The 18,042-nt window shown below is 38.7% G+C and overlaps 1 protein-coding gene across 1 annotated transcript in view; it reads left to right on the top strand.

Annotated features, from left to right (window-relative positions):
• The window catches only part of LOC6050385 (serine/threonine-protein kinase 32A), a 299,642-nt gene that overhangs the window by 213,795 nt on the left and 67,805 nt on the right, over positions 1-18,042 (top strand). The window contains exon 7 of the mRNA XM_038256038.1: positions 14,653-14,690. Coding sequence (XP_038111966.1) covers positions 14,653-14,690 — 38 coding nt within the window. The remainder of the gene's footprint in view (positions 1-14,652; positions 14,691-18,042) is intronic.

Here is an 18,042-nt window from a genome sequence, read left to right as displayed (position 1 = left end):
GTTTAACTGCAACTTTGACTTCCTCACCAGAAACATGGGAATCTGCAGGAAATTCAAAGGTAGAGTTATTAATTGTTGAAATACTATTGGCAACTGATGTTTCTTTACGGCTGGTCATGGAAGCGCCAAGATTATGTGAACTAACAAAATGAAGCCCAAGTGCATTTGCCTTTTCCTCGGATGTAATCAAAGGAGAATCCTCAACAATAAGAGGAGGAATAGGCTTTGGTTTGTTTTTAAGAACTTTTGAAAGTTTCCAAAATGGTTTTGAATAATTCCCAAGCTGGCTTACATGTTTTGAAAATTCTTGATTTCTGATATTGTCAAGTCGGTCTTGTATTATTTTGTTCAAATTGTTCACTGAAATCTTTTGTCATAGTCCCCAGTCCGTTGATATTGTCTCCTATAAACATTCCTAAGTCTAATCAAGTGTTTAGTATCTACGTCAATATCAGTTACCTTAAAATTAACAGGAACCTCCCGAACGTTGGCAGCCTCTGCTTGGTTGATAGCCTGCTGGATCACCTCCAGCGAACGATCAATATCAGCAGAAGTTTCAGGGTGTTGATCATAGTCGATGTTGCTGTCGACCACTTGCTGAAACTGCTGCCAGTCAACGTTGTGGTAATCTTTCCGGGTTGGTTGCCGCTGCGGAGTAACGGAAGCTCCAACCTCCACAACCACCGGATAGTGATCAGAACTCAACTCTTCAAACACCTCAGGATGAGCCACGTTCTCAGCCATATTGGTAATGAAGAAGTCGATGATTGAGTGATTCCCAGACCGGGCCACCCTCGTTGGACGATCTGGACTCACAACGTTGTAGTATCCGTTTTGCAGATCGTTGTGCAGAATCACTCCGTTCCGATTCCTCCTGCTGTTGCCCCAAACTTCATGCTTCGCGTTGAGGTCACCAGCGATGATGTACTTTGCGCTCCGCCGTGTCAGCTTCTGGATATCGCTCTTCAGTTTTGCTGCTGAACCATCTCTGGAATTCACCTGACGTGGGCAGTATGCAGCAATGAAGAGTACTGGGCCAACCGAAGTGGGAATTTCCACTCCAACGGCCTCGATGATGTCCAGCTTAAAGTGTGGCAGCCGGCGTGGCTTGAGATCACGATGAACAGCGACAAGCACACCTCCTCCTCCAGAGGTGGTCCTATCGAGCTGCGTCGCGATCTTGTAGTTTTGCAGATAAACTTTTTCACCGGGCTTCAGATGAGTTTCCGTGATGGCAGCTACGTCGATCTCCTTCTCGCGAAGAAAATCCACCAGCTCTAAATTCTTCCTCCTAATGGAGCAAGCGTTCCAATTCAGCAGCTTGAGGGACCTACGATCCATACTGGATGACGAACGAGGTCAGCACTTCAATCTGCTGGGTCTTGGTTTTGCATCCACGCAGTGCAGCGGACATCTGTTTGAAAATATTGAGGAGTTCGGTTGAGGTGTAAAGATCATTACCATTTTCCTCAACTGCTGGTTCTTGGGTTGGTCTTGGCTCCTGGCTGAAGCCCGGTGGTGGCGGTCTCGGCTCCTGGCTGGAACCCGGCCGTGGATGATTCATCTCAGCTCTCTTCCTGGGATCCAACGGCAACGGTGCCAAGTTCGGTACCTGCCGTCGCGGTTGAAGAGGTGGAAAGTTTTGCTCCACCAGGGCTGGAGGAGTTCTACGACGCTGAGGCTGATTCTTCGTCGATGCTTGCTGCCGAATTTTCACGAACTCAGCTCTCTTGGGGCACTTTCGGTCGGTTGACGAGTGCTCACCGTTGCAGTTGAGGCACTTCACCAGCGAATCTTGGATGCACTGGGATGTGATGTGCGCATCGGTACCACATTTGGCGCAACGACGCTTTAGGTGGCAGTTCTTACCTCCGTGCCCGAAGCCCAGGCAGTTGAAGCATTGTGTGACGTCACGATGCACTGGTCGGTATCGCTCCCACGACACGATAATGTTGAAAACCGCTCGGATTGCCTTCAGCTCAGGAAGCGTCGTCGATCCCTTAGCCAAATGCAGCAGGTAGAGCTGGTCACGGTACTTGATGTCTTTGTTGCGTCGGCTCATTTTGTGCACGGCCAACACATCCAGTTTCAAAACTTTTAGCTCGGCAGCTAATTCCTCCACTGGCATGTCGTACAGACCTCTGACGACGATTTTGAACGGCTTATCCATGACGACATCATGGGTAAAGTACTCCGCCTCGTTTTCGGTCAAGTAATCCTTGACCAGTTGATAGTGCTGCCTGGATTGCACCAGCACCTTAAATCCGTCCTGACACAGACGAATGTTGCCTAGGACTTTCCCAGACTTGATGAGTTCAACCAGCCCCGCTCGAAAGTCGATCGTTGCTGCTGATTGCCGCACATAAAAAGGAGGCAGTTTCTCCTTTCGCTGTTTCACTTCATTCTCCTTTGCTTCCGCTACCTGGTCCTCGTCAGGCAGTCCAGCAAACTTGTTGTTCTTCAATAGCTGCTCCTCGTGCGATGAAGAGTTCTCCTCCTCCTCATCCATCGGTACAGTACCGTCGCTCTTTTTTGTCTTTTTGCTGTTCGATGTCACTTCCAAAAGAACCTTCCTCTTGGAAATCCCCGGTTTTTGGCCATCAGTCGAGGCCTCAACCTTCCTTTTGGAAATTCCCACTTTTTTGCCTGCTTGAGCCGCAGGTAGGGCAATATTGCCGGCGTTTTGCGCCGGGACGCGACGAGTCATGTTGATTCAGACAACCTTCACCAACGAATGCTCGGATAACAATGATTGCGGTATTTGTCACCAATAAGTCCATAAATAACGCAGATATGGCTCATTGAACATGTAATGGCAGGTTTCGTTTGAAAATAATGTATAAAAACATTGAATCTGATACAATGAGCTGTTCACATTAGACGTGTTTGTTTAAGCTTTGTTGTTGTTGATTTTCCTTGATTGAGTTCGAATTGATAGAAGGATAAGTTGTGCATGATTTGTAGTTGATTATGTAGGCGTAAAATTGAGAAAACAATCCAATTTTAGCTCAATTAAGCACTATCAATCAATGCAATCAGATGTCATCTCCACATCAATGCCTTCACAAGGGCTGATTTGAAAAGACTCTGACAACACAAAAAGAATACTAATGGATTGTGGACGTCTGATACAGCCATCATTTCAATATCCCTAATTGCTTATCAAACTCAAACACACTGCCACCAGTTGTTGTTGTTATCACCATGTGCTGATGGAAGAGATTTCCTCCCCAAAAAAGATTATACCCATCTGCTGGCTGACAAATCGCTCCACTCAAAACAAACTCCAAACGTTAACGTATTATCACAGGCTACACGAATATTCACCACCCACCCACCCACACACTCCTCCCTCGATGGAACATAATCGCATTATTTCTGCTTTCTCGCCGCGGAAACGCGAGAACAAAATACGCGAGAGTTGGGAAGAGAATTCATTAAATGGGACCACCACCCCCACGAGACTGATCTACGTCGTTGTAGGGCATCCATCAGTGAGTGAGAAAGTGAAACAGAGAGAGAGAGAGAGTAATTAAAACAGCACAAAGGCAACATAATGATTATGCTATCATTTTCCTGCAAGTGAGTGTGGAGTGGTTTCTGTGTTTTCCTCTTCTCGTGCGTAAGCTTGAAGCTTGAAATGTTGTGGATCGAGGGCTTCACTTGGGCCATTAATGAGAGGACTCATGGCGAAAATAGAATTAAACTTTATAATCCTGCAATTAGCTTTAATTTAAAATATCATGTTTCGGTCTAGAAAACCTCATCAGAAAAAATGAAACCATCCACTTTTGTGGACTCTACTGCAAGTTGCTCGGGAGCACCCAAACCTCTTTCTACTCCAAGAAACCTTCCATCCCAGGGTTTGAACTGACGACCTTTGGATTGCGAGCCCAACCGCCGCATAGTGGATCTAGGTATGACCAAAATCAAAAAGTGAAAGTTTAATTACAGTAGTGTTAGTATTTTTCTCATACCTTCAAAACTGCTTTCCCAAATTTTGAGCAAGATTGGATGGAATTTGAATTTTTGGCGGCTTTGAGAGTGTAGATATTTTTGATATTTCTAGTAGAGCAATTCTCTACGAAATCGGAAAATTTAAAAAATCTGTATCTTTTGATCGAGTTGGTATCTTCGGCAAAGTTGTAGGTATTGGACGACACTGAAAAAAATGATACACGTTAAAAAAATTTTGGTGATTTTTAATTTCACTTTTTGTCACTGAAACTTGATTTGCAAAAAAAAACACTTAGGCCGTTGCAAATATTTTTCAAAGTTTATGTCGTTTATTGTCACTACTTTAGTGAAATTTTGATAAAGTGCTCTGTTTTCAAGTTAAAGCCATTTTTATGTAACTTTTTTGAAAATAGTCGCACTTTTTCATTTTTTTTAAATTTGTGAACATCAAGGGGTTTCCATCATCGTGTCATACTGGTCACTATTCCGGAATTAATTGGAATTTGAGCAAGTAATTCTGTAATTCCAGATTTACTGAGTAATTCCAGAGTAATCCTGGAGCTTCCTAATAATTCCAGTAATCCTGGTAATTCCATAATTCTTTTATTGTGAAAACATACTTCGGAAAATAATAAAATAATAGAAAATAACTGTTTAAAGATAATTTCGATGTACCTCTTATGATTCTATTTAATGCCTATTAATTTTCATGTTAGAAACCATAGAGCAATTGTCTACCAAAACCGGAAATGGATTTTATTTGTATTTTTTTATTTGGCTCAAACTTTGTGGGGGCCTTCCCTATGACCAAATAAGCTGTTTTGCGTCATTGGTTCACCCATACAAGTCTCAATGCAATTTTGGCTGCTGTCCATACAAAAATGGTATGTAAATATTCAAACAGCTGTAACTGTTCAGTGATTTTTCTGATCAATTTGGTGTCTTTGGCAAAGTTGTAGGTATTGTTGAGGACTTTTGAGAAAAAGGTAGGAACACGGAAAAAAAATGCAGATTTTTTTTATCAACTTTTTTTTCACTAAAACTCAATTTCCCAAAATGCATATTTTTCGATTTTCGAGATTTTTTGATATGATAGGGGACAACAATCTGCAACTTTTGAGCCATATGGAAACATGGTCAAAAAATCTGCCGCTGAGTAATGAATTTTTGAAAAAAACAGTGATTTTTGGGAAAAAAACGAAGTTTCATGCAAAAACAAGTTTGACATTATTATTCAATGAAAAATTGAATTTGCCATCGATAAGTACTTTACAGATTTTTTGATAAAGGGCTCCGTTTTCAAGATATAGCCACCGAAAGTTTGATTTTAGCGAAATATTTGCAGTTTTTCAATTTTTAAAAATAGTGACCATAAGTGACCATTTCTAAAAATATTTTTTTAGAGAAGTTCAGAAAATTTGCTATAAAATTGTATAAGAGACATTGAAGATTGGACCTCGGGTTGCTGAGATAGAGCCGCTTTAAGAAAAAGATACAGGAAAATTGTTGTTTTCTAAGTCTCACCCAAACAACCCACCATTTTCTAATGTCAATATCTCAGCAACTAGTGGTCCGATTTTCATTGTTAAAACATGAAACATTCGAGAAATTTTCCGATCTTTTCGAAAAAAATATTTTGAGATTTTTTAAATCAAGACTAACATTTTAAAGGGCCAAGCATTGAATATTACGCCCATTTAAAATGCTAGTCTTGATTTAAAAAATTTCAAAAAAAAATCAAAAACGTATTTTTCATGCATTAAAATTGAAAATCAGACCATTATTTGCTGAGATATGGTCAATAGAAAATGGTGGGTTGTTTTGGTGAGATTAAGAAAATTTCAATTTTCGTGTTTCTTTTTCTTAAAGCGGCTCTATCTCAGCAACCCGAGGTTCAATCTTCAATGTCTCTTAGACAATTTTATAGCAAATTTTCTGAACTTCTCAAAAAAATATTTTTAGAAATGGTCACTCATGGTCACTATTTTTAAAAATTGAAAAACTGCAAATATTTCGCTAAAATCAAACTTTCGGTGGCTATATCTTGAAAACGGAGCCCTTTATCAAAAAATCTGTAAAGTACTTTTCGATTGCAAATTCAATTTTGCATTAAAAAATAATGTCAAACTTTTTTTGCATGAAACTTCGATTTTTTCCAAAAATCACTGTTTTTTTTCAAAAATTCATAACTCAGCGGCAGATTTTTTGACCATGTTTCTCTATGGCTCAAAAGTTGCGGATTTTTGTCCCCTTAAATGTATCAAAAAATCTCGAAAATAAAAAAAATACGCATTTTGGGAAATTGAGTTTTAGTGAAAAAATGTTGAGAAAAAAATCTGCATTTTTTTTTCCATGTACCTATTTTTACTCAATAGTCCTCAACAATACCTACAACTTTGCCGAAGACTTGGTGTCTTGACTTGAAGACTTGATCAGAAAATTCACTTAAAAGTTACAGCTGTTTGAATATTTACATACCATTCTTGTATGGACAGCAGCCAAAATTGTATGGAGACTTAAATGGATAAACCAATCACACAAAATAGTTTTTTTGGTCTTAGGGAAGGCCCTCACAAAGTTTGAGCCAAATCAAAAAATACAAAAAAAAAACCATTTCCGGTTTTTGTAGAGAATTGCTCACTTGCTTAGCAATATCTCAGCAACTAAGGGTCGTATTAACAAAGTTCAAAATCGCAGAATATAGAGAATTTTCTCAGCTTTTCAAAAACTTTTTTTTCAAAAGTGGGCATACATGTGCACTAATTTAAAAAATGAAAAACTGCGACTTTTTACGAAAAAGTTATCAAAAAGGCTATAACTTGAAAACGGTGAACTTTACCAAAATTTCACTTAAGTAATTTATGATTTCAAATTTGATTTTACATCGAAAAATGACGTTGACAAAATTTTGCGACCAATATTTCGATTTTTTGAAAAAAAATCTGTATTAATTCAAAAAATCATAACTTCAAAGATTTTTTGCACAACCTGGAAATTTCTTAAAAGTTGATGTCCCCTGAAACAGATAAAAAAAATAGTGTTTTTTGCAAATCAATTTTTAGTTTTTTCCAGTGTAGTCTGTATCCATACCTACAACTTTGCCGAAGACACCGATTCGATCAAAAAATTCTTTCAAAAGATACAGATATTTGAATTTACATACATCATTTTTGTATGGACAGCTGCCAAATTTGTAAGGAAAATTGTGTGGGCAAACTAATGATGCAAAATGGCTTCTATGGGCATACCGAAGGCATCAAAAAAGTTTCAATCGGATTAAAAAATACAAAAAAAAAGAGTGACCAAAATCTGAGAGAATTGCTCACAAGGTTTTTTTCTAAAGATTCATCAATTCCGTTTTATGAAATATAATTTCTCGATTTCAATTTCCAACAACAGTAAATTTAAAGTTTCCACTACCGTAAAATGAAACACCACAACGTTGACACACAAATATAATAGGTTAGTGGTGGGTGTTGTTTCTCTGCGGTGACGAGGGTGGTGGTGTGTCACTCAGTCAGCTCCATTTCCCCGAGCGCGTAATAATTGTCGGTTATTAATATTTCCCGCCCCCCGGGCGAGCGGGCAAACCACCCCACCGACGACATTGTAAGCTGTGTGCGGCAACAACAACAACAAATAACAAGAGCAACGTAAACAACTTTCTCGGTTTATCACGAACAATACCGGTAGTGTGGTAGGGCAGGATTTGCGTGGGACGATTCTTCGATGAAATGCCGTTCGACGGTGGTTTTGAATTTGAAAATTTGAATTTTATTTTAAAGATTTCCAATGAGCAAACCTTGTAAAATTTATCATAAACTTCGAACACTTTATTTAAAATTCAGTATATGCCCAGACAATGGAAAACAACACAACCAAATGTCCCCGCAAAACGCTCCCAAATTGACTGTTCCTTTTTGGAGGGGGCGCCGCCGCCCTAAAGATTACACACTCTCGTCGTATTGCTGCCCCTTAAACTTTGCCCTCTCCCCCAACCAGTTTTGCAAGCAAAACCAAACCCAAAATGTCCTGCTCAGTTTTCCCGAGACGACTACGGCAGGGACGCAAAACAGCAATCTCAAATATTTACATCCCTTCGTATACGTATATGTACGCTTATTTGCTGGGTTTAAGTCACTGTCGTGCTACTTTGCCACACGTGCATTTTTGGGACGCTTTTTAATTTTAGATTTTCATTATTTGATTCCTAATTCTAGTTAAACAAATAAACCAATAAAACTCGTTCCATGTTGCCACTTATCATACAAAATATTGCTTGAAAAAATTGCATTTTGCCACAATGCATACATTTAGTCCAGTTTGATGAACAATTGTAATGTAGAACCTCTCCTCGTTTTTATACATTTTGTTAATTCAGATCCTGGATCAAAATGGGTTAGATTTAAACCTCGTTTGGTTTTATAATCCTTCTGTTAAGTTCTGAAATGAAGAGATTTTTTCGTAGAGTATGGTACAGAGCAATTCCAGCTCAAATCAGGATTTTTTCTGGTACTTTTGTACCCGACCCTCTCCGATTTCAATGAAAGTTTTTAGACATGTTATCCTAGGCCTATATAAGCCATTTTTGTGTATATGGAGCCAATAGTACTCGAAAATAACATTTGAGAAGGGCGTAAGGTATTTAAATATTTTTGTATTTTGCAATTTAAAAATTACTGTGTCTCGAAGCCATTGCGTCGTATCAAAAAGTGGTCCAAGACAAACTTGTAGGAAATTGGATGGGCTTTCTGAAAAAAATACACTGAAACAAAAATACACGCCACTTCTAGGAGATTTTTTGATTTTTAAGTCTAAAACTTAAATTTAAAGGTGATGTCACGATTTTTTTTCGTTCAAAATTTTTGAGGAAATAGCCTAAGATGTTACCAAAAGACTGACGAAAAATGCAGGATGGTATGTCTCTCCTAAAAAAATACAAAAATCATTCACTAAAACTGTTTTTTTGAAAAGTGGTCTAAACGTCAAAATTAAAAAAAAACCCATAGTGGAAATCGGTTTCCCAGACAATTTTACATACAAGTCTCTATATTGACCATTGTCCTATGTCCAATCCTTGGGAAGATACAGCGGTTTTAAAAATAAAAATGATGAAAAAATGGGTTTTTTGGTGGTTTTTGGCAATTTCTATATGACAGACTTGGTTTTTCAGTCTCGTAAATATTTTTACCGGAAAGCTCGTCCAATTTCCCATAAGTTTGCCTTTGACAGCATTTCAATTGGATGTATGGGCTTACAGTTATAAGCTTAATTACATTGTTAATAACTGAAAAGAGAATATTTTTTTCAGTGTGGTAGAAACCTGGATAATAAATTAGCTTACGTAAATATCAAAACGAGTCAAATCAAAAAGCTGTCAAAGGCAAACTTATGGGAAATTGGACGAGCTTTCCGGTAAAAATATTTACGAGACTGAAAAACCAAGTCTGTCTTATAGAAATTGCCAAAAACCACCAAAAAAACCAATTTTTTCATCATTTTTATTTTTAAAACCGCTGTATCTTCCCAAGGATTGGACATAGGATAATGGTCAATATGGAGACTTTTATGTAAAATTGTCTGGAGAATCGATTCTCACTGTGGGTTTTTTCAAAATTTTGACGTTTAGACCACTTTTCAAAAAAACAGTTTTAGTAAATGATTTTTGTATTTTTTTAGGAGAGACATACCATCCTGCATTTTTCGTCAGTCTTTTGGTAACATCTTAGGCTATTTCCTCAAAAATTTTGAACGAAAAAAAATCGTGACAACACCTTTAAATTTAAGTTTTAGACTTAAAAATCAAAAAATCTCCTAGAAGTGGCGTGTATTTTTGTTTCAGTGTATTTTTCAGAAAGCCCATCCAATTTCCTACAAGTTTGTCTTGGACCACTTTTTGATACGACGCAATGGCTTCGAGACACAGTAATTTTTAAATTGCAAAATACAAAAATATTTAAATACCTTACGCCCTTCTCAAATGTTATTTTCGAGTACTATTGGCTCCATATACACAAAAATGGCTTATATACACCCAAAACTGGCAGCGCTAGTCCGAGAGAATGATGGTCTCGAGTCGAGAGAATAGTGGTACCATTCACGGACGCAGAGAACACAGCTCGAGATGGGCGATAGAACTATTCTCTCGAGGTTCATTTGCAAAAAAAAGTTCATCCGTCAAACAAAAAACCAAAAGTGCCGACAACGGGAATCGAACCAGAGACCTTTGATAAACCAATCCTATGACTTAGCTGCCTCGGCCACCACAGCTTGGTGACCAAGGAGAAGTCAGAAGTCGATGTATGACACTTGTTGGAGATTTATTGATTCAAATAACGAATGAACTCATTTGTTATGATGGTGTGAGTTGGTACCATTATTCTATCGATTTTGGAACTGAGCCCTCAATAAATTTTGAGAGAACGATTATCTCGACTCTGAATTTTGGGTGTAGGTCTAGGATAACATGTCTCAAAAGTTTCATTGAAATCGGAGAGGGTCGGGTACAAAAGTACCAGAAAAATTCCTGATTTGAGCTGGAATTGCTCATTTACAAGTTACAATTTTGATACTTGAATTCCAGACGGCCCAAATTTGTTGGTTACTTCATCGTTCTAAACTGAAGCCACGTTCCTCGTCCCTGAGCTTACTCTTCTAAGTTAATAATGTAGCAAAAAAAAACTCCCCACAAATGGCCACTGCCCTGCTTTTGGGCCGCCGATACAACATATGCCATGCCATTACAGAGAGCGGGGGTGGTCCTGAAATATTAAGTGCAATTTAAGTGCTCCCCCAAAAGTCTGGTATTGTGAAGGTAGCAGTTGTACAAACCCAACTGAAATCACACAAAAGTCCAAAATATTGTGGTTTTTGAAATAAATCGAAATAACAGCGCGAGTATTTTTCATCTCGCGAAGCAATTTTCTGTTGTTTCTTTTCTGAGTGTACCTCAAATGTCACACGCGAAACCAAAACAAAATTTCGCCGCGGCACCAAACTGAAATGTCGCCAGTTGAGCTGCGACAAGACTCGCGCCGCGTCTTACACGGAGCATGGAATCGATCACGAAAATCTACCGGAAATCGTTCTGTGAGCGTGGATTCGATCATCCGGATAGACCATTTCATGATGTCTAGCTTGGAGAGTACAATTACGGCGCTTTTGATTTTCAAATTGGTGGCTGGGTCTTCCCATTTTGACGCTATAGAGCTTATTCAATCGACACCCGCAACATCCCGCATCGGCAAAACTCTCCCGGTGAGAGGACACAACGGACCGGATTGAGGTCCCTCGACAATGAGGCCACTTATTTTTGTTTTATTCAGACGGTAATCGATCCGTAATCAGCAACTTAACCAAGAATTTTTCCCTTTTGCGTCTTTTCCTGGAGCTGGAAACTGACTGAACTTCATAAATTACCGTAAAACGGGGTGACTTTGATAGGTTTGCGATTTTTCCGCAAAATGAAGAGTACAATTAAAATACGTAAGGAATGGTTTAGAAACATACTGACCGTGGTAGAGAAGTGTTCATACTACCTTAAGCAGAACTTTTCATAAAATTTTGACAAATTTAAAAAGTTAGTTAACTATAGTTAAGAAAATGTTGATGAAAGTCATTATTTTAAACTTCTCAAAGTGTCATGATTTTCTCAATGAACATGATTATTAATCGGAAAACGGAATGCATTTTCGGATTCTTTTGACAATTTTCCACTAGGAGAAGGTTAAAAAAGTTTGTAAATAATAAATAATATGTGTTTTTAAAACACAATATAAAAAAATCTCCAAATTTATAGGCAATTTGAGTTGAACAAATTTCATGCAAAATGTGAAAATCTGTGATTCGTGCTTGAAATTCAGTATAAAATGCAATATAAATCGATAATTTTATTTTTATTTTTTGTTATAAACAAAACAAGTTTTAACAAATTTCAGGCAAAATTCCGACTTTTTAACAATTTTACCTAAAAGGAGAATGGGCAAATTTGTATGGGAGCTGGTCCAAGGATGTACACGAACGGGACCAACTTTTTTCGAAAGATCTCGCCGAGACATGAAAAAAAGTCTTCCGGACCAACTCTCTAAACCCCGGGGTTCAAAAGTTACATGCTGTTGAAGTTTGAGAATTTTGGGTAAAAATGTACAAAAAATCGGATTTTTGCTAATTCTAAAATCATTTATAAAATCTCCATTTTATCATGGATTTTGCTCATCTTGACTTCATTCGACGCGTATCAGCAAAAACTATGAGTTCTAATATGTCTTAGCATGATTGAAACATGATTTTTCTTGTTTTTATACGTTTGAACCGTTTGTACAAGAGGCATCCCATAGAAAAAAGTTGAAACTTCAAGGTATTGAAACCGGATCCGACCCAGACTGCTTCAGTGAGTATGGAAGGCTTCAGTGCAATGTTGTAACAACTTATTGGGATGGTCTGAGTCATCCGAGAACTCCTTGGAGTTAAGACCGGCGAGTCTACCGCCGTAACAAGCAAGATGTCGGCGGTTTTGACCACTGATCATACCCGCATGGCTTCAGTGAGTATGGTAGACTACTATGCTGATGTGTTGGAGTGTCCTGGGTTCTCCTAGGACTCCCTGGAGTTAAGATCTGTGGGTCTACTACCGTAACAAGCAACATGTCGACCGGTTTTGACAACGGAACATACCCGCATAGCTTCAGAGAGTGTGGTAGACTGCTTTGCTAATATGTTAGGATGTCCTGGGTCATCCAAGGACTCCCTGGAGTTATGATCTGTGGAGCTACAGCCGTAACAAGCAAGAGGTCGACGGATTTTGACCCCGGAACATACCCGCATAGCTTCAGTCAGTATGGTAAACTGCTTTCTTAATGTGTTAAGATGTCTTTGGTCATCCTAGGACTCCCTGGAATTAAGATATTTGGGTCACTGTAACAAGAAAAAGGTCGACAATTTTTAACCGCGCATCATAATCGCAAAGATTCAGTGAGTATGGCAGACTGTATTGCTGTTATGTTGGGATGTTCTGGACCATTCCAGGGAGTCCTTGTAACAGCCTACAGATCATAACTCCAGGGAGTCCTAGGATGACCAAAGACATCCCAACACATTAACAAAGCAGTCTACCATACTGACTGAAGCTATGCGGGTATATTCCGGGGTCAAAAACCGCCGAAATCTTGCTTGTTACGGCGGTAGACTCACCGGTCTTAACTCCAAGGAGTTCTCGGATGACTCAGACCATCCCAATAAGTTGTTACAACATTGCACTGAAGCCTTCCATACTCACTGAAGCAGTTTGGGTCGGATCCGTTTTCAAAACCTTGAAGTTTCGACTTGTTTCTACGGGATGCCTCTTGCACAAACGGTTCAAACGGATAAAAAAAGTGAAATCATGTTTCAATCATGCTAAGATATATCAGAATTCATAGTTTTTGCTGATACGCGTCGAATGAAGTCAAGAAAATCGAAATCCATAATGAAACAGAGATTTTATAAATGATTTTAGAAATAGCAAAAATCCGATTTTTTTGTATATTTTTACTCAAAATCCTCAAACTTCAACAGCATGTAACTTTTGAACCCCGGGGTTTAGAGAGTTGGTCCAGAAGACTTTTTTTCATGTCTCGGCGAGATCTTTCGAAAAAAGTTGGTCACGTTCGTGTACATCCTTGGACCAAATTCGCCCATTCTCCTTTATATGTATTTTGCTAAAAAGCTTATACACTTAGTTAACTAAATATAAACATTGATTTTTTTTCTTAAAAACTATATCAGCTACTTTAGTGATGGTACATTTAGCGTACAAATAAAGTTTGAACATCTTAAATATGATTTTTTCAAGAAAAAACTATGACTCTCAAAGTCACCCCGGAATTAAAACTAAGAATTTTTAACGTAACTATTTTTCTAAACATTATTGAAAAAACTATTTTCCGAAATAGTGCATGGACTTTGTGTAGTCTACCCCAGTACATGTTTTAAAAATAATAATCTTGAGAAAACCCGTACCTGTTGGAAAATATTCTAAAAACAAATTGAAATCCTATCAAAGTCACCCCGGTTTACGGTACCCCAAATGAAACAGTTCTAGTGGTAGTAGTACTGAAAACCAAGATTTGAAACAATAATTTAATCTAAAGCATTCAATTTCCTTGGCAGACCAGAAAAGACCAGCCACGTTTTTCTCATCATCCAAAGCCGTCAAAACAAAAAAAGCAAACACACTGATTCAAAATCACTTAAACATGCTTGACAGATATTTCGCGACAGAAAATCGTCGCGAGAGTTAAACTTGCTCAATTCGGTTTAGTGCCGCGGCGACAATAAATTTTCAAAACGTCAAAATTTAGAATTGCTTAAGGTGAAGTTCAGTAGTATCCTTTCCATCTAAAACATTGCATTCAAAATAGATGTGATTTTTTGTTCAGTGCTTTCAGTGTTGAAACTTTCCATCATCCCCTGAAGCGTATTATGTTGGCCAACCAAACTGCTGCTGCTGGACTGCTGGTTGGCCGTCCAAACGCAATAATAATGAATAATGCATATCAAATTCCTCATTTTATTACATCATTTATTTTCAGCGCAGTCTTACATTCATTACTTATTCATACGATTTTTGCGACTCCCTGCTCTTTTTCCACCACCAACCGATACTAAAGCTCCCATTTTTCTGAATTTTCTTTTTTTTTTCTCCTCCTATTTTCCCAGGGATATCAAGCCGGACAACATACTGCTGGACGAGGAAGGTGAGTAAGGCAAACACATCCACCAGTGTTGCCAGTACCAAATCATAATGTAACCGCATACATCATGGATCCTGCAACTTGCGAAAAGTTTTGTCAAAATATGTTCCACTGCAGATAGCATTTCGTCGTAAACTTTCGCAGACCGCAAAATTGACCCGCTTTCGTCCATCTAGGGTTGGAAAGTTGTGCTTGGTTTTGTGATGGTTGTTGTTGATATGGCATTTGAATTCAACCAAACGATTATGGTGATGGCGGGGATGGTTGCCGGGTTGCCAGATAAATCTGGGAATACCAGATTTTTCAAGTGCCCGACAGAATAAAGATAGAGCTTTGCTCCAGATTTCGACAGATTTTGCCAATTTTTTAATTTTCAGACGATTTTAAGTTGATGTTTGTCCGAGCAGACGGAAATAACTTGGAAATAACATTTTTTGATAATTGAAAATACAAGGCCAATAAAATATTATGTTATTTTTAACATGATTTGTTATTCGTCGACATGATTTTTTTTGTTATTTGATTGTTATTGTAATAGCAGACTAATAATATTTTTATGAACAAATCTTTGTAATTATTTTTTGTTATTTTAACAACTAATCCGATCATCCCAATAACATTTGGCCAATAACAAACTTTGTTATGATTTGAAGTTTCCATAACACTTTCTGTGATAATTAAACAATGGCATCAGTAGTGCGGTGCTTGTGGGACGCGCAGTCCTGTTTTTTCGTGTTATTTTCCGTCTCTTTTGTGTCGCTGTTCGAGTGCATAATTGGCAAAGGGAACGCGTGGTCGTAAAAAATATTCGGAGTGAAAAGTGATTTTTTTTGTGTGCCTTTTGTTTCGCATTTTTATCGTGTATTGTGTGCTGCGAGGAGAAGATTACCCTCTGAAAATGCAGCGTCATCAGTGCATAATTGGCAAAGGGAGCGCGTGGTCGTGAAAAATATGCGGAGTGAAAAGTGATTTCTTTTGTGATTTTCAAAGCCCTTCCTATATCATCGTTGATCGGAAGGCACGTTGTCGGGTGGATTGTGTTTAAATTTTTCGAATAAGTTTTAATTTTTTTGTGGTGAAAAAGTCAATTCTATATAATGAACGAAAGACGCACTGACAATTTGGATCGTTGAGTTAATAGTGGAGCAACATAACTGTGTGTGAGTGATTTTGTGTGTTAACCAGAAAGACCTTCCCATAGCATCGTTGCTCGGAAGGCTCGCCGACGGGTCTGTTATGAAAGTCCTCCCCATAGCGTCGTAGCTCGGGAGGCATCGAAAAGCCAAAACCTTATCCCACTAACCCAAAAAAAAATTAATCACGTGATGCTTGAAGGAGATGCTGTGGATTCAACGGTCTCAAGCGGTATCAACAAGTATATAGCGAAAAACTATGTGCTTGATGAGTCTGCAACTTCAACTATCGGACTAACATTCCTCCCTTTCGTTGTACTGCAGGCTTCTTGGGAGGGCGCCGGTATTGACTAATAAAGTCGGGGTCTTCAGGGGTTAAACAGTGAACGGATGGTTGGCTCCCACTGATCATTTTTGATTCATTGTTTAACTTCAGCTGATCTGTCAATAACGGAGTAGCAGCTCATTGGCAGTCAACCATGCTCATGCTCATGCTCATGCTCATTTGAAGTTTCCATAACACTTTCTGTTATTTTAACAGTATTTGTTATTGAAATGGCATGAATTTTGTTATCGGTGTGAAGGTGCGGCTGACTCTGAATGAAAAATGACAGTTGAGCCAGTCCGTTTTGCGATCGGATTGCATGTTTTTTTCGCGTCCTTCGTCGTCGGTGAATCTTGAGCTCATCTTATAAAAACTTAAAAGTATTAATAGTCTCAGATCAACTCTACGTAAATGAGTATAATATTTCACCTTTTAATTGCACATAATTTTGATTCAATCTTTCCGATTGTTTGCCGTGAGAATACATAATACATCACTCTATCACTCAACGAAATTCATTGATTATTGGGCAACATAATCATCCTCTATGATGAATCCTGGCCATTACCCTTTCCCACTAAAAAAAATCCCAAGTAGAGGTAGTTTTCCGGCACACGCGGAGGTGTGGATATTGTATAGATCCCACCCTTGGTAGCAGCCTGTGCTAACTAACATTCCCGTCCCATCCCCTCAAGATCTACAAACTGACATGGCGGGCGCCGTTGGTGGCCAACGACTGTTTCCTATTAGTAAATTAATTACCACCTCATTCCTTAATTGAGGATATTTTTTAAAGATTTTAAAATATTTAAAAAGGAAATTGAGCCATTGAAAACGTTACTTAATCCACCTTTAGGTGGTTGGTGCCTTCCTCGCATTCATAAAGTAAAAACACTACACAGCCTTAAAAAAGTTTATAAATAAAACTTATTTTTTTCAAAATATCTGAGATCCGGCTTCAAAAAAAGTGTATTAAAAACACTAAAGTACTTAAACTTTTGATAGGGTTGTCATATCTTCAATCTTTTGGGCTTGTTGGAAAGGTCTTTCGGTTGCCTATCCAACGATGGGTCGCATGATAGATCAGGACAACTTTTTTGTTTTGTTTTTAGCATGACTTTTGAACTACTTTTCTAAACATCATAATATTAACTAGAGTCTTGTGGGACCCCAAGACGGATCGAATGAGACCAAAACGGTCCAAATCGGTTCAGCCTGTCCGGAGATAATCGTGTGCATATTTTTCGGTGCATGGACTTACAGACATACACACGCACAGACATTTGTTCAGAATTTGAGTCTGAGTCGATAGGTATACGTGGAGGCGGGTCTACGATGTCGAATAAATTTTCAATTCAATTCAATTGTGTTTTTATTAGAATTTAACTGTTCTGCTCCAGGATGTTACATTTGCAATTCAGAGATTTGGAGAACCTTTCAACTGAGATCAATTCATAAGCCTTTGCAGGGAGGATACATATTTCTACGTTTAGATTTTGCTAACTGGGTGTTCTTTTAGGAAAATAATTTTTGAGAAAAAACCCTAGATCTATGTTTGGCTTAAAGACTAATATCACAGTTGTTGGTGGAGGAGTGCTTCGATGAGCGGATTCGTTGACATCCCACACGAAGTCCTGAAGGTTCTCGTTGCCCTTTCGATGCTTGCGTCGACGGTGTCGACGCCGGCCAGCTTGTGTAGATCGTCGGTCGGGTACCACGGGTCCAGGTTGTGCACCATCTTGAGCAGCTTATTCTGCTTCACCTGGAGTCGCTTACGGTGCGATTTGGCGCAGTTGCCCCAGACCGCAGCAGCGTAGGTCAGCATTGGACGGATGATGCACTTGACCACCAGCGACTTGTTCTTGATGCTCAGCTTCGACCGCCGATTCAGCAGGGA

The sequence above is a fragment of the Culex quinquefasciatus genome, chromosome 1, assembly GCF_015732765.1.
Source record: "Culex quinquefasciatus strain JHB chromosome 1, VPISU_Cqui_1.0_pri_paternal, whole genome shotgun sequence".
Taxonomy (NCBI): Eukaryota; Metazoa; Arthropoda; class Insecta; order Diptera; family Culicidae; genus Culex; species Culex quinquefasciatus.
This window is presented reverse-complemented; position numbering and strand designations above follow the sequence as displayed.